At 42.3% G+C, this 24,175-nt stretch overlaps 1 protein-coding gene across 2 annotated transcripts in view; it reads left to right on the forward strand.

Annotated features, from left to right (window-relative positions):
- The first annotated feature begins 2,007 nt into the window (after nt 1-2,007).
- The window catches only part of PDGFD (platelet derived growth factor D), a 134,829-nt gene continuing 112,661 nt past the window's right edge, over nt 2,008-24,175 (forward strand). Inside the window, exon 1 of one of the 2 annotated variants that reach the window (XM_072326705.1) lies at nt 2,008-2,567. In XM_072326705.1, coding sequence (XP_072182806.1) covers nt 2,438-2,567 — 130 coding nt within the window. In that variant the 5' untranslated portion in view covers nt 2,008-2,437. The remainder of the gene's footprint in view (nt 2,568-24,175) is intronic. The other variant, XM_072326704.1, reaches the window with a different exon arrangement.

Genomic DNA, 24,175 nt, shown 5'->3' on the forward strand with positions numbered 1-24,175 from the left:
GCAAGGCAAATAACACTGCCCAGATTTATTTATTTATTTATTTTCTGACCTGAGAAAAAGACTCAAATCCTTCAGCTGCAAAAGTATTTTCAGTTTTAGAGCAAAGACGGCAGCATCCCATGCTTTGCAAAAGGAGGAGGAGAAACGTTCTGTGAGAGTGTGATAGGAGTTATACACAGCTCCTCTTGAGATATATCAAAGCCATGGGTGCTGGAATCCACTTGGCTGTTTTCATCACTGTCTAATTTATGAGGCCCCATGCTGTTTTGCTTGAGAGTTCTCTAAGCAACAAGTACACTCAGCTACTCAGCTGCACAAATGGGAGCTTCATCTCAAGCACCACAGCAGTATCTGTTTCAAAAACAAAACAAAACAAAACAAAACCCCAAAAAACCAATGCTCTGGTCAGCCTGAGGAAATTCAGACTTGCCTGCATCAAGCCAGGGAGCACATCAAAGAACTGTGGGGTAATTTAGGCCAAAGCCTCCTCCTTGTGCATTGAAGCTGACCTGCATAGCCAAGGAGACTTGGGGACAGAATATGACCAGAAGGTATGAGTAATATGAATTTGTATGGATAAAGATCAATGCAGAAGGAACAGCCTTGGAAACAGTGCCCTTTTCTGACTGAGTTATATAGTGCTCAGATACTGACAAATGCCTTTTTGCCTCCTGGGTAAGGGTGATCTAACATTCCCCCTCTTCCTCCCTGGCCACCTCCCAAGGGCCGCCATAAGTCCCAGGGGAAGTAGCCAGAGACTCCAGAGAGACGAGTCAGAGCCTGAGAGCACTGGGAAGGACTCCTCAAAGTACTGTGCTCAGGGCAGTGGGCCCCCTCATCTTAGAAAGAGGCTGCAGTCAAAAGAGGAACAGGTAGCTGGGATCCAGCTGACAGTTTCTGCGAGCTCCTCGCATGATACTGAGAAATGAGCTGACACATTGACAGGATGAACAGAAGACATCTTCAGAGCTCCTCACCTTCACCTTCCTCTTACTCTACATCTACTGAACAGTCGGATTGGCCACCTTCCCACTGCCTGCCCACTTCTCCCAGACTGGGCACCTAAAGCACAGGCACACTGCGCACGAGCAAAGCACTGCTGGAGCCTTCCCACTGCCTTCCACATGGGAACTGGGGTAGATTTGCTGCCAGTCTGGGTGAACATGAAAGGGACAAGAACCGCAAATTATGCAGAACAGAATTGCACCCTGCTGGTTCCTTAAGACATGCAAGATGTTTCAGTTCCATTGTTATACTGGCACGCTTTTGGAGAAAATGTTTCATACAGCCAGAGGCACCCGCTGTGAGCAGCAGGCCTCGTCCTGTGCTCCATATACAGCTCTATGTCCGCTCTTTGCTGTCACTGAGGTGTTGTTTCATGTATAAGGGTCTGGCAGCATGCTGCCCATTGTCAGACTTGGTTGGGACAGTGTGAAGAGCCCTTACCTGAGTAGGTAAGGATTTATTAGGAAACAGTGAGAACCCAAAGTTTTCCTCTGTCTGCACTTCACTGTGTTGTAGTTAGTGTTTGAAGGAAAAGGAGCGCTAAAACAGGGATGTGATCATGGCCCGCTCACACACCTTTGGTTCAGGCGTACTCTCATCCAGGCCATGATACAATCAAAGGCAGACTCAGTTTACTCAGGGTCTAAATCAGCAGGAATTAACCTTTTATGAAAAGCTGCGGACAGTGGCATGACAGAGGAGTCCGTTCGTTTCTCCTATGTATCATGCTGCTCTCCTTCAGCTAACGTTACTCCTGAACACGCTTCCACTTTCCGGCTCCCTCGGTCTCCTGCCCAACTCCACAGCCCTCCCGAGGGTGCCGAGACACTCCCACACTTCCACCCGGCCCGGAGCCGCCGCATCCATCAGCGGGCCCGCGCCCGGTTCCCCGCCGCCTTTCTTCTACCCCCGGGCCACCCCCTCCCCCGGGGCCGCCTCTCCCCCCCAGCGGCGCTGGGCCCGCCGCCCGCTCCCGCGGCCCCACACCCCGGCGGCGGCTGCAGCCGAGCGGAGCGTTGCGCGGGGGCGGTGCGAGGCGCGGAGCTCCGCCGCGGCGGCCGCAGGGGAGCGCGGCTCCGCCTGGAGCCGGGTCACGGCGCGGCCGCCGGAGGGGAGGGGGCGGCGGTGCCCGCCGGGGGTTTCTCACCTTGCCGCTGCGGCCGGGCACAGACGCGCGGCGGAGAGTTGAGCGTGGAGGAAGTTTGGGGGAGTAACTCGGCGGCTGTGACTGCTGTTTCGGGTGGGATTTTTATGTGTTCTTTTTTATTTTACTTCATTTTCTTGCCCGGCTCACAACTCCCTCAGCCGCTCGGGCAGCCCGCAGGAGCAGCGCACGCAGTGCGGGTGGCAGAAGCAGCCGGGGAGGGCAGCAGCTCGGCGGGCAGAGCCGCGTTTCTTCGCAGAGCCGCCGTCCCGTGCACAGCGGATCCCAATGCAACTGCTCATCCTCCTCCTCCTCTACGCCGTCGTCTGCGCGAACTTTTGCAGCCGTCAGGGCACCACCGCCCCTGCCCAGAGCGGATCTATCAGAGCCCTGCGCTCCTCCAACGTCAGACGGGATGGTGAGTGTCCCTCTGCCTTCTTGATCCCCGAAGGGCTCGGTCTGCGGACGGAGTCCCGAGAGCGCCCCGAGGGCTGCCGGCCCGGAGCGCGGATGGCCAGGCGGGGGGAGGGAGGTGCAGGCGGAGAGGTGGCTCTGCCCGGCGGCCTCTCCCGAACTCCTGGGGGCAACTTGGAACGGACGTCCCGGCAGCCCGCCTCTCTCTGACAGCGCGCACACGGCGCGGGGTGCCCGGTCCGGTCCGAGGCGCCGTGGTGGCCGTCGGCTGTTGGCCCCGGGGCGGTGGGCACTGGTTGTGCGGGCAGCCCGTTCGTCAGCTCCCGGTGCGCGTTCCTCCTTCTGGAGTGTAGCCTTGACAGAGGGGCCTGGGCACGGGGTGGGCTGTTCGCTGGGGTCTGTGAGGGCAGTGCTCCCCGTTAGTGCCAACCACGCTGCTGGCAGAGTGATGCCCAGTGATGGTGGGTGCCAGGGAGGGTGGCTGGAGGCTGTCAGGCTGTGAGGGCATGGCACGAACGATGGTCCCAGTCTTCGTGTTTTAACACGGGCACGTTGCCTGTTGTGAGCCACCACGGCCTCAGCCGCTCAGGTGCTGCGGAACTGTGGCCCTGTGGTGGATGACTGCGGGGCTGCAAAGCACTGACACAACTCATTCACTTTCGGAAGCAACTTGCTCATGATCAAAGAATATGAACTCTTAGGATTTGGGAAGGGGAAGAGCCTCTGCTGTGGGATCTGCAGGCTGTGTTCCAGTGCCATGCAAGAGGATCTGCGCCTGCTTGTTGCAGCGTACCTCCTACGGAGGGAAATGCGAGATGTTCTCCTGAAAAGGAGCAGAGTTCGGTTCAAGTCTTCAAGTTAATGTGTTTCAGTTGCCAGCATTTATATCTTTTGTAAATCCTTTCTAAGAACCCACTTACTTGAGTCATGTCCAAGATTGTACTCTGCATTTGCCAGTGTTTATTTTTCAGCGTGTATACAGTGCATGTAATGGGTATACAGTTGACTTTGGAAGATGTTTTTGGTTCAGAGTTGGAGCCATATTGAACTTAGTAATCTTTTGTATACCTTCCCTTGTCAGTGCATGGTGGTGTAGATGAGGTGGAGAGACTTCTTAAAATTGAGATAACAAAACTGGAAATGAGACAAAATTGCAGTTGCTTGGATCTTGGAAACCAAATTTAATCCAGTACAAAATGTGTTTGCAATAAAAGCCCACATCCATTATTACTGTTTCATTCTTTAAAATGGCTGTGTGTTTTATCAAACCCCATGAGTTGTTAGCCTGCCATCTTAACCTTGAAAGAGCTGATCTCCTTCAGACTTAAAATGTGTTTTACAGTGATCTCCTCTGTTTAGTCAGTGGAGAAATCCGTAATGCTTAATGTGAGTAGAGTTTTCACGTTATTGGCAGTGTGATGGGTATTTTGCACAGAAGAAAACTTCTTGTAGGGAAATTTCTTTTTGGAGTGACTGAGGGAGCAAGGCTGTGTGAAATGCTTAGTTAATTACTCTTTTTCCCAGTTGTGGTCATGTATCTTTGCAATTAAGCTCTGTACCCTTAAAGGTCTCTTTTACACCTTGAGGTGACTGAACCTTCTCTGTGCCAGGTATGGCACCAGGCAGTGTGTTGTTGTCTGGAAAAGGCAGATCTCTATGAAGTTGTGTATCACTTCTGACTGACCCCTGTGTGCTGTATGGATGGTAGCCAGGCTGGCTGGTACCTATGGACAGGAAAGAAGTGAGCTGATGCAGAGATCAGACAGCTCTGCAGCCCTTTAATGGGGCATTATCCATGTAACAAGCAGGTAGCACAACTTGAGGAAGACTGCATACAGACCTCCACTTAGATCGTGCCTTGCCCTCTACTTACACTCAGGAGTTCTTTTTTTTCTCTGTAAAGGACAGAGTATTCTAGCATGGCCAATGGAGCTGGGCATCTGCTTATAGCATCTAAGGCACTTCAGCTGCGAACAGGCCTGAGCTTACTCCAGTGGACCAAACTGTTACTTGAGTTTGTTGACTAAAGACCTATATTTGTACCGCCAAAGGTTATGAGCTGTATTCCAAATATTGCGTGCATGAGACAAGCTCAGAAGCAAAGTGTTCAGACCATAGTTGGCTGTCCGCCACCAGAAGTATTTCTGTCTTTTACAGTTTTCAATGTTTTGTTTTGGTCTGGTATGGAATTGCATTAAAGACATGTGGACTGCACTGCTGAGTGAGGCAGACAGTATTTTTTGCATTGTAAGTATTTGCAGATATAGTGATATGGAATAGGATCTAAGAGCACACAATACGCTGGGAGAAATGTGTTCCAACAGTCTCTCTCAAAATGCATAGCAAGTATAAAAACTAATTTAATATTATGTCCAGGGTTTGATGATCATGATTATTACATTGTGGAATTAAGAGAGATACTGCAAAGGAAGCCAGATCTGTCTAGCTGTCTAAAAAAAAATACTCTATCTTGGCATGTCCAAGACCACCTGCACACTTTATTAAAAAAGAAAACAATCCTTTGGATTTCAGTTTTCTGTTAGCTCCAAGTAGGATAAACCAGAGGTGCCGAATACACAGAGCTATAATTCGGAGCCTTGGTCTTGCTTCTGGCCAAAACAAACTTCTTACTGTGCAAGATTCCAGATTGTCTTTTCTTCTTCTAGGTAAAAGAGGTTGGTCTGTTTGTAATTGCACTTAGTGCAGACTGAGATTGCTTTTGGAAGAAGTCTATAGATGAAGGGCAACACGTACAAAATCAGTCCCAATGATTGCCAAACCTGAACTATACTTCCTGCTGAAGGTATTAAAAATATAAATAATCTGCTTACAAGACATCATCTTGCCCTCATGAAAGGACAGGCGTTGATGATTCAGCTGTCCAGTGTAGCACTAATCAATATTTTAAAGCATTGTGGAGCTGCCAACAACATTTATAGCACATGAAATGGTATTTAATTAAAGTCTTTATTAATATTGTTATCTGTTAAGTCCTTTGAAATTTGTCATAATTACACACGGGGGGCTTCGAGATGATACCCTTATAATCTTTACCTCAGTTTACCAAGTTGTGGTATGCATATAATTCTACCTAATTGCAAGAAGTCTGATATTTTGGTTATGTGTACATGGAGATGAAAAGCAGAGATGAAAAGTGCTAAATAATATTTACTGTCTGGTTTCCAGCTGAAAGATCAGTTGTTCACTGTTATCTGTTGTGAGCAAACATCTGTATGAACACTCAGTCTAAGAAATCATGCCTAATCTGTATACTCATACTAAGCCCCATTATGTATATTTCCAACTTTAAAACTCAAAGTTTAGATGAAAGACATAGTGTCAGATCGTTCTTGTATGTGAACAACTGGAAGCCGTAGGTTCAGTATCTCCTGAAGTGGATTTGAAAATCCATAACATCAGACAACTTAAGTTTTTCTGAGTTCTTACGATTTTTATTTTGAATTAAAAAATTAGCAGCTTTCAAACCTTAGATTGCTTGTGTGCCAAAGAAATAGAAAGGAAAGTTATATTTTACCACCCTGGAGAAGTGGCAGCAGCTTTTGGCTGTTCAAAGGGGTATGTACCATTAATGTTACCCTCCACTTCCAAAAAGACTTTGGCAGTTTGGGCTGTGTTCTCTCACCAGATGGATGTTAAGTGTCTGCTATCATGAGTAGAAATGAATGGGTCTTCTTAAATACATTAGTATTTAATGTTCTTAGAATTAATGTATTTAATGTTCTTAGAATGGCTCTTGTGTCACTAGTGATCTAGGAACCACAGGTTTGGAATACACTTAAAGAGTTCTGTAGTATAAAGCACAAAAACATTGTATACATGCTCTTTTTTAGCAGAATCTGCTAACCTAAAGTTAAGTCTACTGCAAAATTACTAAAATACCTTTCAAGCTTCATCAGATTACCAAAAAATAAAGTAAAAATCACAATTTGCCCATAGTAATGCAACTTGTTCTTTGATTGTTTAACTTTGATGATGTCTCTTATCTGTATAATTAACTGTCTGGACTGAAGAGTAACAAAGGATATTACATGAGAACTGCAACCCCAACTCAGCAGCAAGCAGTTTAGAGGAGTTCTCCAGTTACGCACTGAAATGTATTTTGCTAGGTGGATGGCTATCACATAGTGGAAGTTGCCTTACTTAGAACTCTCCAGCCATTCTCCCAGCAGTTCTAGCTTCTCTTTAATGCATTTATTTGCATGAAATGTAGGCCAGATAATTATTAAAGGGTTTACAGAGAAAACCAGATAATTTGTTGCTTTGATTCCTAGAAATGAAATACTGCTGAAAATTGTGAAAATAATGTGTTGGTTTTTTTTAAACTGTGATCCCATTTTATAAAGTGCTTAGGAATAAGAATAAATAGGAAGTTCATAGGGAATCATTAGTGAAGTAACATTCTTTGTGTGGTTAACTTTGTGGATCTATATAATTCCATTAAGGACCAGAGGCTGCAGCCTACAGGATTCTATGATAGCGAAGCTTGAATAGCTTGTATGAGAATGTGGCCATGTGCAGTTAAACTAACTGTCTTATGAAGCAAGAGTACAACTACTGGCAGAATCTGTCAAACATTCTGTTGAAATAAGAACGTATACATACAGTACTTGTGTATCATAGGCGTACGATGTGTACGCATACACAAACACATCTTGCACCTTTTACATCCTGTATAGGTTATATGCATGTACACAATACATAGGTCAGATGACACGAGGAGGGAGCATGCAGTATAGCAGGTTTCGTGTGACTTTCCATGTCTCAGCTGAACAACAAACAGCTAGACAGAAATTCCAGCCAAACTGTTCCATGCAGTTGAGGTTCTTTTTACATGATGTCACCAGCCATATCATCTGTGGAATTTGAGCTGAAACCAACAGTTACTCTTAAAGGTGTTAATCAACTGCCCAGGCTGGATGTGGAAGTTCTGAAGTGCTCTGTGTACGGATAGTTTTTTTAATTAATTAAGGAGAAATGTGTAGGGAATTGGGTTGTCAAAAACAGAAGTTCTTTCAACAAAAATAGCGTGTAAATTCACTACATTACATTCCTGTCACTTTTTCCTTAGACAAGATATAGATATTGCATAAAAAGAACAGATCTACGAAATATGTATTATCCGTACAGCAAGAAGCCCATTTGGCAAATAGTGAATGAGCAGGGCAGGGAATAGATTTCATTTTGCAATTCTAATAATGGCATCTGTACCAAAGCTGCAGCAGAAATCTGAATGTTTCGTGATCCAGACTTTTCATGTGAATCATCTTCCTTATTTTAAAATGTAACTACATCAAATTGTAGGCTGATTTTTTGAGAGCAGATATCTCACAAATCTGGTTTAACACAGGAAAAGTAGGCACCTGCCTTAGGTACTGGAGTCCAAAACATCTGATAATGTCCAGCTCCCTGTTGTTCAGGAGGCAGCAATGGTGACCTCTACAGGTCCCTTCCAGCCTCAGCCACTCCTTAATTCGATAGAAGGCGGGTGCAATATGCCCTCCCCAAGAAGGAGCAGTTGTTTGGCCCATCCCTTCTGTCCCCTCTTCCCCACATTCATACAAATTCCCCTGTTCTTCATGCTCAGCAGCAGCAGGTGCTGTGACACCTTCTTCTCCCACACCCAGCTGTGTCCCTTCTCCTTGCCTTTCATTCCTCATGTAGCAATGTTCAGTTTTACCTACCCAGTTAAGAAACCTTGAGGTGCCCATCAGCTGTCAGTAGCGTGTTCCCAGCTCTCTTGGGAGGGGCTTTCTGTCTCTGCCTGCTCTGGAATCTGTGTGCCTAGAGATTAGCTGCTTAAAATAAATAAAATGAGTGCTAAGGAATATCATGAAGGTTCTGTGTTGGCATTCTTTGTAGTAAGAATTTGCCTTCTAATGCAGGAAATTTTAGTAGTATTCCTTTCAGTTTGTTGATTCAAATTGTATCTAAAAATCACCTGGAAAAAAGCTGATGATTATATTATATTTAAGAGGGTGATTACGTTATACCACATTTTGGATAAAATAGGCCACGTATATCACTGCTTCTGGTGAGGATCTCTCAGCTAACTGGACTGGGATGGGTTAGGTGCCTTGGCAGTTTATTTCAAATCAATCTCCTGTTTACAGAGCTAAGGAAGCGTCCTGTTTACAGTATCAAACTGGATGCATTTTCTTCTGGGAGTGTGGCTTTGGCTCCAGTATTTTTGGTAGTGAATAAATCCTACATGATCTCAAGCTTCCTATTGTACTTGAGTAATCTTCAGTTTCATGCTTCCTTTTTGATCTGTGTCCCACGCTGTGAAAGCCAACATCCCTAATTTCTGCTTTGGCAGTCAGAGCTGTGCGTATTTGGAGTTGGGACAGGAGGACACACTTCTACCTTCTGTGCGAACTTCCTGCCAATGTATTTTAGCCCCGCTGTGCATTGGGATTTGCTGTTGTTAAAAGTCTATAAAAATATTTATTAAACGGTGTGGTCCAGAAAGAAGTTGAAAAATAGCAGGCTTGACCTTCGTTGCACTGAAATCAATGGCAAAAACTTCTATCAGCTCTTACTGCAGTGGGGTCTGGCTCACACTTCATATGAATGAATGCAGGATAAAGGAAGAGGCTTAGGAATTCAGTTATCCTCTGGTATGTAGGCACATTTTACAATGGGTTCACCATGTCCGGATAGTTTTTCTCCTATACTCACGATCTCATGTGTCATCCACAGGATATCCTACAAGAGACTTGATCTGCAATACAATTCTAAACAAGACCTTAAGGAAACCTGTCGGTATTTTAAAGTGTCTTGTATTGTTTCTGTTTGTTTTCTTGCGGTGTTTTTTTTTCTTTCCTTTAGTTGAAAGAAGCTTATAGTGTAATATACGTGGGTTTTGTTATTGTTTACTTGGATCGGTTACAGATGATTTTTCTCATAGCTGCATGTGTTTCTAATCTGATGTGACTCACAATAAAAGTGTATGGAGGATGAAGAAGCAGTCCAGAGTAGTTAGAGAGGAATAAAAATAGGAATACAAATAGGTACGCAGAATGTTGATTGCCAGATGTACTGTGGAATTTGGAAGCTCTTTCTGTACCCTTGTGGTCTTAATTTTTCAGCCAGGAATTTGCTTGAACGTTAAATACTTTGCTTCAGCAAATGAGTGACAGCAGTGCTGCATGAGACCAGCGAGTAAGTGGTAATAATGCCTTTAGATTCTTTGTGGAAGTGAACCAGCACAGCTTCTTAATCACAGTGTCTCAGTAGGGACAAGCATTGATAGGAGTGATTTCACTAACTCATCAAAATGTCAGTAAAAGGCTTTAAGCCTCATCACAGAAGTCTACAGAGAATTTGCTGCTTTGAAATCAATAGAAAGCCTTGACGTTACTGCACTCTGGTTTCTTCTCAATCAGGTTGTGGGTCTGTGCTCTTGCTGCTTTGACTTTCACAGTGCTGTTTTGCTGTCGTGGATGGAGACTAAAGCACTGAAAACTTCACTCGTAAGAGGAAGTCAGAAAGTTATTTGTTGGTATAAAATAGATATAACGTGGTAATTTGAACATGGTGACAGTGACTTAACAGAATATGAAATGGCTGGGTACCCTTGATTTTTTGCTACACAGGGGCTGGGAGTGCATAATGAATATAAGATGAAGTCTTAGCAAAGCTAGTATGGCTTAAAACGGTAAATCACTTAGGATGGATCTATTGGCAAGGCGTCACCATGTCCCAGGTGAATCTTGAGAGGTGTTCTTACTTAAGGAGAGATTCTGGTGTGCAGCCAACTGCTTGCAAGAAGAGCTCTCAGAGGTATTCTTAGGCTGCTTGCTGTTTATAGGGTAAGATGATTGATTCATACAACTTAGATCTACTGAACTAGGTGCCTCTAAGCAAGAGGTAAAATTCTCACATCATGTAGTAACCATCTGTCTGCTCCTACTGTAGATGTGATCTCCTTTTGCATAAGTAAACACATGAACCTCCAGAGCCAGTTCCTTGATATCTGCTGTATAGTACCTTCAAAGTACATTACATGTTGCCACTGAGAAATGGATGCTACAAGGGAGCTTTGTGTCAACTACTTTTCGCAGCACAATTGAATGAGAGGTGTCCCATGTCTGTCCTTGGGCCCATAGAGCAGTCAGGCTGTGATGTTGCATTCCCACCTCCTTATGTACAGCCTGTCTCCTGGCAGAATTGAGGACACATGACAACATGGAAACAAACAACTATCCCCGGAAAGAAACTTGCTCTCACTGCAGGGGACCCTCATGTGACATCCAGTGCAGATCCTGCGGACCAGTCCCAAACACATGTCCTTCCCTTCGTGGCATGCTGAGGAGGATGCAGAGTGGACTGGCACATCTCTTCAGCCTGCTCTTTCCTCAGTCCCTTACCTGATCCTGGCACATGTGAAGTGAGAACCTATCAGTGGGCAGTCCTCATGCATTTGCCACCATTTTTGCCTCTGGCAGTAACACTATGGTTAACACGTGCTAACTGTAAGGACTGAACCGCTTGGAAAGGCAAAAGGATCAACCACAGCCCTCATCACACACAGGCAAAGATTGGAGATCATCACTGGGGTGTGTTAGTCCTTAAAATGCTACAGCTTTGCTGCCACTGCTCTCTTGTTCACTGTCATCGTTAGAGATGTTGCAGACTTAGAGCTGTGTGATGTGCTGAGGACACATGGATAGCTGTTTTGGAGAGCAGAGAAACATGTGAAGCAACCATCTTATGGCCTGCATAAAAGTCAGATACCTTATCTTGCATGCTTGCCTGAAAATAACTTCCGTGGAGTGGAAATAAAATGGCAGCCTCCCCTCCAAAGAAACAAAATGGGGAAATCCTGCTTTTTGTATCTTTGAGTGTTTCTTGGGTTTGATTTCACTTGGTGCCTAAGCAAAGAGGCAAAAGCCATAAGAAAGTAATAATAATATACATCATGGTATGTTGGCTTGGATCTGTGGATTGTTTTGGTGGTCTTCTTTTGGAATGTTAAAGGCTTTTTGTTTTTTTCTTTGTCATGCAGATGCAGAGAGGGTGCTTTTTAAAGCTTGCAGGTAGTGCCTTTTATTTCTGTATAAGGATCTTGTCTCAGGATTTCTCTCCACAGCCTTTGGAAAAGCTGTTTCCTGATGCTACCCTTATTTTTGTGCTATCACCAAGTGTGGCAGGACTTAAAGTCAAGTCTTGTCAAGTAGATTGCTTTTCAGCTTACCTTGGGCAAGCCATTAGTCAAAATATTGACTGAGTAGAAAAGTGTCACTTGTTTTTCTTATCAGAAGAGAGACAGAATATTTTTCCATATATGCTTCTGCAGCCAAGTAATTACAAATTAAGTACATGTCACTGTAGTTTTGACAGTGTATTTCTTGCACTTCATGTTCAAAAAGGCCTTCAAAATGATTGGCCGAACAGGAACAGAAATACCCAGAGCTGCCTTCCTCATTTCTTTCTAAAGATGACAGCCAACCTGGTAACCAGATGGGGCTTCTGTTTCTATTCTGCTCACATGGTTAGGAGAGAACCATTTCCTGTATTCATTTGTTGTATGTAAATATTATTTACATAATCACAGAATGGACTGGCAGAGACCTCTGTGTCCCTCAGGCCCAAGCCATGCTCCAGCAGGGACACCCAGGGCAGGGTGCCCAGGGCCATGTCCAGGCAGCTTTGGAATATCCCCAAGGAGGAAACCCCACATCCTCTGGGCAGCCTGTGCCAGTGCTCCATCATTTGCACGGCACAGCAGTGCTCCCCGTGGTCAGAGGGAGCCTCCTGTGTTTCACTTTGTGCCTGTTGCCTCTTTTCCTGGCACTGGGCACCACTGAGCAAAGTCTGGCTCTGCCTCCTTTCACCCTCCCATCAGATCCACAATTTTTCATTACTGACATCAAGAAAACAGCAAAAGAAAGCTGTGAATTTCTGCAGTTCTGGGAGTTGAAAATTTGTACTATCTATCCAGTCCCTGGATTTACTGTATTGAAAACAAAGCACTGTCCTCACTAGTCTTTATCTGAATGTTTGCACTTATAATAGTGCAAAGGAAAACAACCAGAAAAAAAGGAAGATCTTAGCAGCAGAGATGTTTTCATTTCAGTTATTAGCAAAATGAAAAAAAAAAAAAAAATAAAAAAAAAATCTCAGCATGACTAAACATGTAATAATGACCTCAAACATTTAAAATGTGGAATTTAAAGTCCCTTTAGATGAGAAGTGTAGTTGATTCTGCAACATTTTGAAGTGCATGGAACAAAGAAGGATTTGAATAGTGTGTTAAGGATCCTTTCTGCCCGTCCTTGAACTACCTCATCTGTGTCATGCTGTTGGACACAGAAGGTTATCCCCTTGTTCCAGCCTGTGTAGGTTAGCAGAACTGTGGCAGTGAGGAGTCTGGTGCCTCACCATGCCAGCCTTATTGCAGTTCCTCTGTGAGGTACTGCCATTTTTGTTAGGAGGAACAGATGATGATGTTTGGTCTCTTTATTTCCCACTGAGCATTGTGGGACCAGCAGTCTACTCCCACCTTGTGAGAGGCACATCTGTGTCATTTTGTGTCCCTGTGTATTGTTTTCAGTTCCCGTGAAAGATCTAGACCCTTCCCTTACCTTCCAAGATCTGGAATCATTCAGTTCTAGTTATTAGGTGATTGAGCTCCATTTGTGCAAAAGTAATTTACTGTAACTATGACCTTACTAGTGCAGTGTGATTTCAGCTGCTGTTCACCTCCCACTAATGATTAGTAAATAAAATGCTAATCTATTTTACAGCTTTTATCATGCATTATTCTGAGTCTTTCTCATAATTGGACAATTTTTAGGCATCTGCTGAGGGAGATCGAACTCTGTGATGAAACTGTTAATATAGTTTGAGTGAGATCCACACTTCTGATATGAACAGGTATTTCTAGATCCATACACTAGGGATTCATATTATACATTTACCAGTGAAGAGAAGGAACAGGACTGGCTAACCCATGTATAAAATAGTTATGGCTTTTCTCCCTTGAGGTTAGCAGAAGAGAAGGGAATATTACAGAAAACGTGACAAGCAAGGTCTTTGTTTGCCTTTCTCTAACTCTGGTAGCTGGAGACTGTTTCGGATGCAAAGAAACTCTGTTGAGGAATCTTGAGAGAAAACAGCTTCTGATATTGTGTCTCATAAATCTGTCGGGATCATTCAGTCAGCATGGAGGCAGCTGCTGATACCATCTGATTTGAAGCATGTGAATTAGTAATTATTCTTTTATAGGATTTATTACTGTCTGGTGATGAATGTCTCTCCCTCTGCTTGTTCTGGCACCCTCCAAACTAAAATATAATTAATACACTTCAGACAGCTTCAGTTGTCCTCCCCTTGGAGAAATTCAAGAAGTCCAATGTCTTCTTTGGAGAGATTTGGTGTCCGGGGCTTCCAAGGATCCAGTCTGGGGACCTTATCATATTTTGTCACCTTCTTCACCATCCTGTTTTTCTAGGAGAGAATGAATGGTGCTTCCTGACCTGTCACAGTGTGTGTTTCGCAGTTAGTCCATCTGTGGAAGGGTAATAAAATAGTGTGCAGAATTACTTGGTTCTTGTGTAAATATTCTGTGTTCCCACAGAACATTCTAAAGATAATATGTGGCCTATATGCTGTTTGATCGGTGTTTTGTTCCTAGAGCTCTTCCTGCCAGAATAATTTCAAAATAAAAATTCCACCCCATTCTGTTTTGAAAACAAACACACACCTTGCTATGGACTGAATGACATCATCAGCCAATAAGAAGGTTCCTGTGTCACCACAGTTAGGACTTCTCTCAAGCACGTGCAGAGCATTGCGCGTTCATTTATTTCCACTCTTTATGTCTGATATGCATGGGAAATAAGCAGATGTTTATCTCTGTGTAACTCCGGATTCAGGCATCCAAATGCTACATTTCTGTTGACAACTTTCAGCATAAACTTCGTGCAATATATTTCATTTTTCTGATAGACATGTGTAAGTCATTCTGAAAGCAGTACCTCCTGTCTCCATGGAGACTACAATAGATGCAAGGAGCACAATTACACTGCTTGATCTGTCAAACCCTCAGCTACAAAACACCAGTTTTGAGCAAAGTCACCATCATGAGCTGTGCATTTTCACCAGTGATGAACAAAAAAACCCAGCAGGCTGTGCTCATAAAAATCTGCACTGCTGGAGGTCACCACTGTCACTGTCACCACAACTGAAGTGCACCACCCACTGACTCCCTGTGCTGTCATCTGCTGTTTGGTCTCCATAAACATTCAGCAAGGGTCAGTGAATGTCATTAGTTGCCATTTTTTTTCTGCGTGGAGGAATTCCATTCCACACCTTTGCTTCATGTGCACTTCCATGTCAGACACCAGTCTGTCAGACTGCCCCTCTGCTGCCATCTGTCACACAGCAAGAAAATGTAATGGAGTAGTGGTGGGAAAATTCAGCCTCTACTGCTGTACCACCAACATCTGCCTCTGACATCGCTGGCCAACAACATAAAACAGGAGGCATTTCTTTTGGAGCAGCCCTCATAGAAAAGCAGGTTATACTTTTATGCTTCTAGAGTTTTAGAGCTGTCTGGACATAAAACTTTTGTATGACAACAGTAAATGTTGTTCTCAGCTATACTCAAGCTTTACGTGTCAGCAGACGTTTTTTAAAACCTGTGTTATTTGGAAGAATTGTTGTCATATGATCTTGATAACATTAATGGTACTGTAGAGGTCTGTTTACTTTTTGTATTATTTACATCTGTTCACTGAAAATGGAGGCTATTTGGTCTGCCGCATTCTGGAGACCATTCTGCACAAATTTTATGCAATCAGCATATTCTTCATGTTTGCTTTTCAAGGGAGTTTCTCTTTAAATGTAGGCCTTGATTATGTGGTAAAAGCCATTGTTGATTAAAAAAGTGTGCTTTCTGGTTTGAGGAAGAAATGCATTTGAAATCCTGACAGTGTATTTGAAGAAGTGAACAAACTGCAATGTATTGAAAGCTATAAAATATGTGGCATTAGATAATGAGAAATTCTACCACTGGAAGTATTGCTGTTTTCTTAATTACACATGGAATTGGAAAGCTGTTAATCTTTTGAGGTCATCTTAAGTTTTGTAACCATATCTCATAAACTAACGTTATCTTTTGTATTTACAATGGACTGAATACTGGTCTTGGTGCTTTTTCAATATCTGAGGCTTAAATTGTTGCTGTACAGACATTTCACTGGTGTTACTCATGGTTTCAGTTTTCCTGGCAAATGTAGAGCTAATATGTATATTTTTTTCATTTCTTATAATTCACTCAAAATTGAGAAATGAGTTCAGGCTTAAAAAAGAAGAAAAAACCCCCACCACAACAGAACTGAAATGAGAATGCTCATTTTCTCTTTCAGTCCATAAGTACTAAACAGGAACAACTGACTGTAAGAATTTTAAGCGCATGAAGTCAGCAATGCAGAGAAGAACAAAGAACATGTTAAGGTCATACATGTGCAGATGTTTTCAGAACTGTTTTCATTTTCAATTCATTTTATTTTGAGGTCTGGGAATCGTTTTGTAAATGTGGGTGCTGTTGTGTATGTAGGAGAAGTGATGCTTCGCTAATAGGCAGTATTTCCTTTATTTACTAAATCAGACTTGAATGAAAAACATGTTATGGTTGTTCTTTTTTGGATACTTTCAACACAATTAAGGTAATCTTATTTAACTAAGAGCTATTTAAAATGCTGGGATCTGCACATTTTAATTGAATTCTGATCTCTATCCAAATGCAGCTGGATGCAAACCACAGTCAAAACAGTCATTTTCATTATTGCCAATTTGTCATCCTAAAAATCACAAAATTCAGAGTATGTAACAAATATATGGTGAGGCAAAGTAGCTTTAAACAAACATTACTAGATATACCTCACCTTCCTAGGGGGCAGACACAAGACATTCAGATTCTTTCTGCTTTCCTGTGTATTTCCATGAGACAGGCATATAGCTGATAGAGAAAACAGTCTTAGCAAACTTTGATTGTCTAAAAACCTGGGTTTCTCTTAAGCTTCTCTTGTAATTGAGGGGGAGAGAAGAGCACCTGCTGAGAACAGTCCATCCTGAATGTTTTAGATGTCCATCTTCAGGCAAGATGAATTACCTTCTGCTTGCACGTTCTTTTATCACACAGCACAGAGCAAGTCCAAGCAAGTAGGTCACCAGCACAGCAAGCTCAGAGGAGAACCTGAAAATATGCCAGTCTTTATCACACCCTGAGATATGGAAGTGTTATTATAACTTTTCAAAATGTCGCATCTTAAGGATAAGATTAAAGATTTCTTGAGTGATGAACAATGGCTTTATCCTGGTTATTTCTGACTAGTAGGTGATGGCGATGCATCACTCTGAGAGTGTGAGCTTCAGGAAATACCTTCACTGCCACTGCATTTGTGATAAAATGGGGAGGGTTGGCACTGATGTTGGGATAAGAACTGATTTAAGAATAGATTTTCCTTCCCTGTTTTCAAAATCATGGGCATTTATTAAATGGACTTAAACAGCATGTATTTGTAGAAAGTCTTCTGTTAGCAATTTTTTATATGTACAGAAGTCAACTGAGATTGCCCAGAGAGGTTGTGGATGCCCTGTCCCTGGAGGTGTTCAAGGCCAGGTTGGATGGGGCCCTGGGCATCCTGGTCTAGTATTAAATGGGGAGGTTGGTGGCCCTGCCTGTGGCATGAGGGTTGGAGCTTGATGATCCTTGAGGTCCCTTTCAACCCAAGCCATTCTATGATTCTAGAATTAAGAGATCAGAATTTATTGCTGTTGATGGCTGGGCTAGACCTCGTAATGGTATTAGATTATGACTCATGAAAGATTTGTCACAGGCTTCTGGGATGAGCTGGAATCACAGCTCTTAGTGATGCCTGTTGATTGGAGCACCACCCCTACTGGGACAGGCAGAGAGTGTTGGGGCTCTTCAGCCTGAAGAAGAAAAAACTCTGGCGGGACCTTACACTGGCCTTCCCTGAAGGGGGTCTACAGGAAAGCTGGGGAGGGACTTTTTTTAAAGGCAGGTAGTGGGGGGCCAAAGGAAAATGGCCTTAAACTGGAAGAGGGAAGGTTTAGATTAGGTGTTAGGAAGAGATTCTTTACTCTGAGGGCAGTGAGACACTGGAACAGGTCACCCAGATGTTCCTGCCATGGAGGGTGCCAGGCTGGATGGGGCTATGAGCAACCTAGTGTAGTGGGAGGTGTCCCTGCCTATAACGAGGTTGCAACTGCATGACCTTAAAGATGTCTTCTAACCCAAACCATTCTATGATTCAGTGAGTTTGTGATTCTCTGAAGTACAGTTGTGAGAGTTGAGCCTGAGCTGTAAGTGCTGGAGGTGTGTGCGTGTCGATGGGGTGAATGCTGGCTCCCAGAATGCAGGGCATTGTTAATCTCTCTGTTGTAGCATCCCCATAAGCATAACTTTTGAGTATGGGCAGGTTGTATGAGCATTTAAGGGCAAATATGAATCTACACTTTATGGGCCCTTTACTTTCTTTACTACCTGAATATGTTTGTGCTCTATTTGTCTTATGTTATGTAACTGAAGCTTCTGCACCTTTCCCCTTTTTCCCTCATCCGGTCTGAACCCACTGGAACAGAGTCAGATACCTGTGCCTGCAGATTTCTTCCCTGGGCCTGCAACAGCTCACCTGGTAACAGCTCGGGATTTTTTCATAGTGCGAGATACTAAAGATGTTCAGAGGAGGACCTGGGCAGAATCAATCCCTCTGGCTTTTTTCAGTTGTTGACCTTTCAAAAATACAATCTTGGGCAGCAATTGTTCTTGGCCTCCTGCAAAAAGAAGATGTTCATGGGAAGCATGTACAGGGTTTATAAACCCTGTTCATCCTGGAAGAGAATTAGTATTTGTTCAGCATTTCCCTGGTGACACAGAATACAGGCAACACTGTGCAGTAACCTAGGAAAAGGCATGGAGAATAGTTGTAATAAGGATATGCTGCTATAGCTCATGTGGTCACCGACTTCCACGTGTGTTCCAGTACCTTGAACTGTGGGATGTCATACATTTGATGGCTTTTCACTGCTCGTGTGTTGTAAGGTATCATTTCCCCTTGTTGCCTGGCAGATCTAAAAGCAAGGAAGAAGTAGGTAATCCTGCACGTATTCATAATTTGTTTTAAAATACATTCTCTTGTTTAAAATAAACCCATCTAAATACAGATATAAAATGTCCAAATCTCGCTCTGTTAAGGCTTAAGCTTTATTTAGTATATTGAATTCAAATAGAATGTAATTCTTTGAACAGCAGAAGTAATGCAACCTGATCTCTTAGGGCTTTGTACCTTGCTGGTAGGCTGTACTGTGCAACGTGAGCTGCATTTAAAACTTCCCAGTGTTAAGGCATAGAGAAACCTTCTTCCTCTGAATTGCCTGCTGACCAGTAAGGATAATGCTCACGCTGCTTCTCTTTTCCCAGAGAGGCATTAATATCCCTCTTTTTTCTTCCCTGCCTTCAGCAAAGTAACAGAAATGTAATACCTTAGAGGCTTTTATCGTCAGTTTAGCCAACAGATTCAATAGTTATTAGGAATCCTCAGAAACAGGAATATGGGCATAGAGCAAATTCACACTGGTGATGTTATTGCATGTTTAAGTGTTAAAAAATAGATTTTGTTTATACCTAGAAGTCCATTTATGGAAGTACTGCAACATGAAGTCAGGCCTGAGCACCAGTCCCAGTGGAGGGCATGGTAAAGCTAGCAGTGATTTCAGTGGGAACAGAGTATTGAGAACTAGCAGAAATTGCCATTGAGTAATGTTTTTATTTCTCAGAGAGTTACAGGTTTTTCAGATAGAATGTAAACCCATAGAGAAAGAATGAAAGAGTCATAGGAAGAAGGGTAACCTTGCAAATGGTAGAGGCTGAGATAAATTAATGAGAGAAGGAGGCCAGAGTGATTCTGTGTCCCAATAAAAGAGATAGAGTATGTATATGTAAACTGTAATTAAATGTAGTAAATATGCAATCCCCATTTTAAAGTAGAACATATGCTTAACACCTATCTTAGACAGAAGACAGCCTGGGAGACAGAGAGAAATGACATTTTGGATCTTAGACTTAAAGGTTTAAATCTCTGTAGAAACACTGTGAGACTGTAAGGTTTGTTCAGCACTGTATTACAGAATCACAGACTCACAGGAGTTGGAAGGGACCTCAGGAGATCATTGAGTCCAACTGCACTGTTAAAGCAGGTAGCCTACAATAGGTAGCACAGGTGAGTGTCCAAACGAGTCCTGAATACCACTGTAGAAGGAGGTATGACAGGTGTAAATCCAAAACAGTTGCAAGCAGAAACTTTTATTTTCTGGATATCAAAATGTTATTTCTGTTCAAACATTTACAACTCAATTACTGTACTTTGGTATCCCTCTTCTCATCCTTTTTCAAGAAGAGATGCTAGCTAGCTCTTACTCAGCCCTTGACATTTCTTTCTATCTACCGGTGATAAAAACATGTTTACAAGGTTGGACTTCCATTCCCACAGATAGTTCATATTTAAACTGTATGGTTATTGATCAGTTGTCTTTTAAAAGTTACATCTGGAAGGCTTTAGAATTTGATGCACAAACAATACAGTTGTAAAGAAATGCAGACATACAATGGAAACTTTGTCTTGCTGCTTCGTTTTACACCGGTGAGACATCTTTTATTTGAATAAACAAGCTGTACAAAAAAAAAAAAAAAAAAAAAAAAAGGCATGGAAGAGATAGTGAATAGAAATGCAAAAGTGAAAGGATGTATAAATAACACTGTGCAGAAAACTGATATGGGGTTATTTCTTTGGTCCTCTTCGGGAATAGATGGTGGAACCTAATTTAGGTGGAAAGCAGTGTTTTTATAGAGGTCTTATAAGGATTTATTTACACAATAAATTCACTCGTGCAAGTTCAGTTGATAGAAGATTTGATTCAGAGAATTTCTGAAAGGTATTTGGTTGCATCTAATGTGAGACAAATGGTTTAATAAGTTTGAGCAATGCTGAGGCACTTCCACATTTGACCACGTGCCCTGTAAGATAATGACATTGCCACCATCGTTTCTGTTGTGCAGAACTTGGCCCTGAATGAAATTGGATAGAAATGATCATTAAACTGACTGAATTTTTCTAAGGCTATGAATCCAAATGGAGAAGATGAAAACTATTTTTGTTGTTGTTGTTGTTATCTAGTGTTATAAAATCTCTTATACAAACTAACTCAACACTCAACTGTTCTGTGTTAGTGCTAGTCCTTCTGGCTGTAACAAAGCTGCTTAACAGCCTTGTTATACTTTTGACTGTGGTATGACTGTGCCAGCTTTATGTCCCTTTGCTCCTAGATGGTCTCTGTCCTTGATTTTGGGTGGTTTAGAATTGATTTCTTGGTATATTCATAGAAAATGGTCATCTTACGTATCGATAAACTGACCCTTGCTAATAGGAAGTTGTTCCTAGTCATTTTGCATTTTGCTTCTTATTCCCTTCTGGAACACAAAACTAGCAGTCTTGCCTGCAGTTTTAGCACAGGAATATTATACTATTGTGCAAGCAAACAGCAGTGGTTGAAAACGAGCAGAGAGGACAGCTAAATATGGTATTCTTAAGCTATTAAAATACTTTTCACAGTGACACTGTGTTGTTTTGTGAGCAATGGACAAACAGAGCATGGTTTCTTAATTGTTTTTCGTATTTATGATGAGAACCAGCATGGATTCACAGAATCACAGAATCGTAGGTGTTGGAAGGGACCTTCAGAAATCATCGAGTCCAACCCCCCTGCCAAAGCAGGTTCCCTACACCAGGTCGCACAGATAGGCATCCAGACATTCCCCAGTGCCAGATCAGGGTGCTCCAGTTCTGCATCCTTTTTTTGAACGCTGTCAGAGTCTCTTCTTCCAGCTGTCCTCCTGTTTTTAATGTGTAGAAATGCAATATCTTAAAACCTCTCCCACTTTCTCACATTGGTTCCAATTAGCTAGAAGGCTAAAAATCCACTAGTGGGAATTGATAAACAGACGTGTAGATTTAATGCTTTCACATGGGAGCCAGCTTTAAAATTCTATTTGCTTGTAAATGTGCTGACTCGTTATCGGATCCCTTTGTATATTTATTGTTACAGTGTGTGCTTCAAGCATATTGTAGTTATAAAGTAACGGCTCACCAAGCAGAAGTCTCATTAAGAAAGTTTGACTGAAAATGAGGATAAATATTTGCACACAGTTTAAAAGCCAGTTTCATGTCTGTGGGGAGCCTGCCTTGGCAGGGGGGTTGGACTCGATCTCTAGAGGTCCCTTTCAACCCTTAAAATTCTGTGATTCTGTGATTAGAATCTTTCTTTACCTCATGGTCTTTTGCAGAAGGTGGAGGTGATGTCGGTATTCTTAAATATCAGGCATATACAACTCATTGATGTGGTTTAGTGTCAGAGCTAGAAAACATGAGCTCTATAGCTTTGCACCTCTTGGATTTTATGTTAGCTTAAGTGGAATAAAGTTGGCAAGAACACCAACTCCAATGATTTTACACAGAGTAAAATTCTCCATCAGAGTGCATCCTTCCTTCCAGCACCCATTTTTGAGCCTATTAAGAGACTTCCTTTTAGGCCTTGAATCAAGACAACACTTAAGCGTGTGCTTCCATCTCATTGACATCAGTGCCATTAAGCTCATGTTTAATTACTGTCCTAGAAACAGGTACTTTCTGAATTTGTTTTCTTCTTGCAAGCATTTATACAATATAATAAATGGCAGTGTTAAATAAACCATTTTATTTGACTTGTTTTAATTACCTAATTGAGCTATATTCAGTAGAGCATAATACATGGATTTTTATTCTTTGTGTCCATGCAGATACATTGTAAACAAGGGACTGATTCCAAAATTTGTCTGACCCAGTTGCCAAAAGGTGAATATCTGTTTCCAAGAAATGCTGTCTGATCTTCATGCTTAGGAGATCATAGAGTGTGCTGCTAGGTCCTGGCAGCTAGAGTTGAAAAGATGCTCAGCAAAAGTTGCTGTCATTGCAGAGTGAGCCATGGTCAGTATTTGCATTTCTTCAGAATAGCTGAATAGGTTTGGTATTACTAAACTTTATTTCCATTAACAATGTATTATGATCTAGGAATGAATAGGGCTGCAATAAAAACCTGAATATTTTTGTTAGGTTGGAAAGACTTACAGGAATCTTCCTTTTATGCTGAAGCCCATTTACATCATTATCATTATTTCCATTGTGTTGAGTGGAAAGACTTACCAGCACTCTTACCTCTAAACCAAGGGTCCATGTTTGCGTCATTGGGATCTTGCTGTTGCTTCACGTCACTCCAACTTGAGTGATTCCAGTAGAACTAGAATGCTATAAAAGACTGGCCTGATGGGTTGGCCAGTAATACTTACACTAGTAGTTCAATTGATGGTATTGTAGTGGACTTACAGTATTGTTATAAACACTGTTTTTTTATCTCACTGTAGGCAGTTGTTCCAACAAGAAAAGTTCCTGCAGAATGTGTAAGCACATTTTGGACCAGAAGAAACCACTAAAATTAGCCCATCATTCTTCATGCAGCAGACTATATTATTTCATCGAGCTAGGACTTTGTTGCAATGACACATTTCTGACTAAGTTTAGAGTTATGTTTTCTTTCATTACTTCATTTTCTCATTACTTCCTTTTTTTGGTCACTTAAAACCCCTGTTTTTATTTAAAGACCTTACATTGCTGAAATCCATTGTTAAATTATTCCACTGGTTCAGAATTTAATTTTATCTCATTTTCAGTCTGAATTTTTCTAGGCTTGTACTGTACTTGTACTAGGCTTGAACTGTAGTAACTTGTTGTGCCTTAAATATAAATATGTGCCATAAAGGCAGTGAGAGCAGAAAATGTGTACTAGCTAAGGAGTATGTGAATTTGCCCTTGTGTGAAAGACATCTCCCAGCTTTTAAAGGTAATAAGACAAATTACTTCCTTACATTGATTTTAGACAGGTTTTCTCTTATGTGGCTGACAAGAACTCAGCTTTTTCAAGAGAACTTTGCACTGAATTAGTAAGCTTTAGAACATGATGTAACATGAAATCAAATGCAGCTTGTGCGGTATATCCTAGGATGATTTCCAGACACAGAGCAGCTTATGATCTACCAGTGAGAAGCATGATCATAACACAGCTGCTCTGCCAGAAGTGCTTATTTTGCTTTTTATCTTGGACCCTCCAGTGAAGGCTGTCATTATACACAAAGTTTCTCCCCACCCACTTTGTCGAGTCTGATCCTTTAGAATCAGAACTACGGAATTAGTTCTTCTCCAAAAGGTAAAAAGGGACTCATTTCTTCTGCCTTCCACCTGATAAGGTCTGTTGTGTTCCCTCTAATTTCTGGTTCCCCCTGCTCTCATTACTAAAGAAAGCCTCATGTAAAACTTTGGAAGTGTATGACCTCAGGACTTATGTGTCAGTCCCCCAAAACCTGAATAGCTGTAGGACAGCAGTACATCTACCCTGTTAAGCCCTCTGGCTCTGGAGGACATGTATTTATGTGAAAAGAATGCAGATTTTTTTGTCCTACCATGTGTAGAGCCC

This window comes from Excalfactoria chinensis, chromosome 1 (genome assembly GCF_039878825.1).
Source record: "Excalfactoria chinensis isolate bCotChi1 chromosome 1, bCotChi1.hap2, whole genome shotgun sequence".
NCBI lineage: Eukaryota > Metazoa > Chordata > Aves > Galliformes > Phasianidae > Excalfactoria > Excalfactoria chinensis.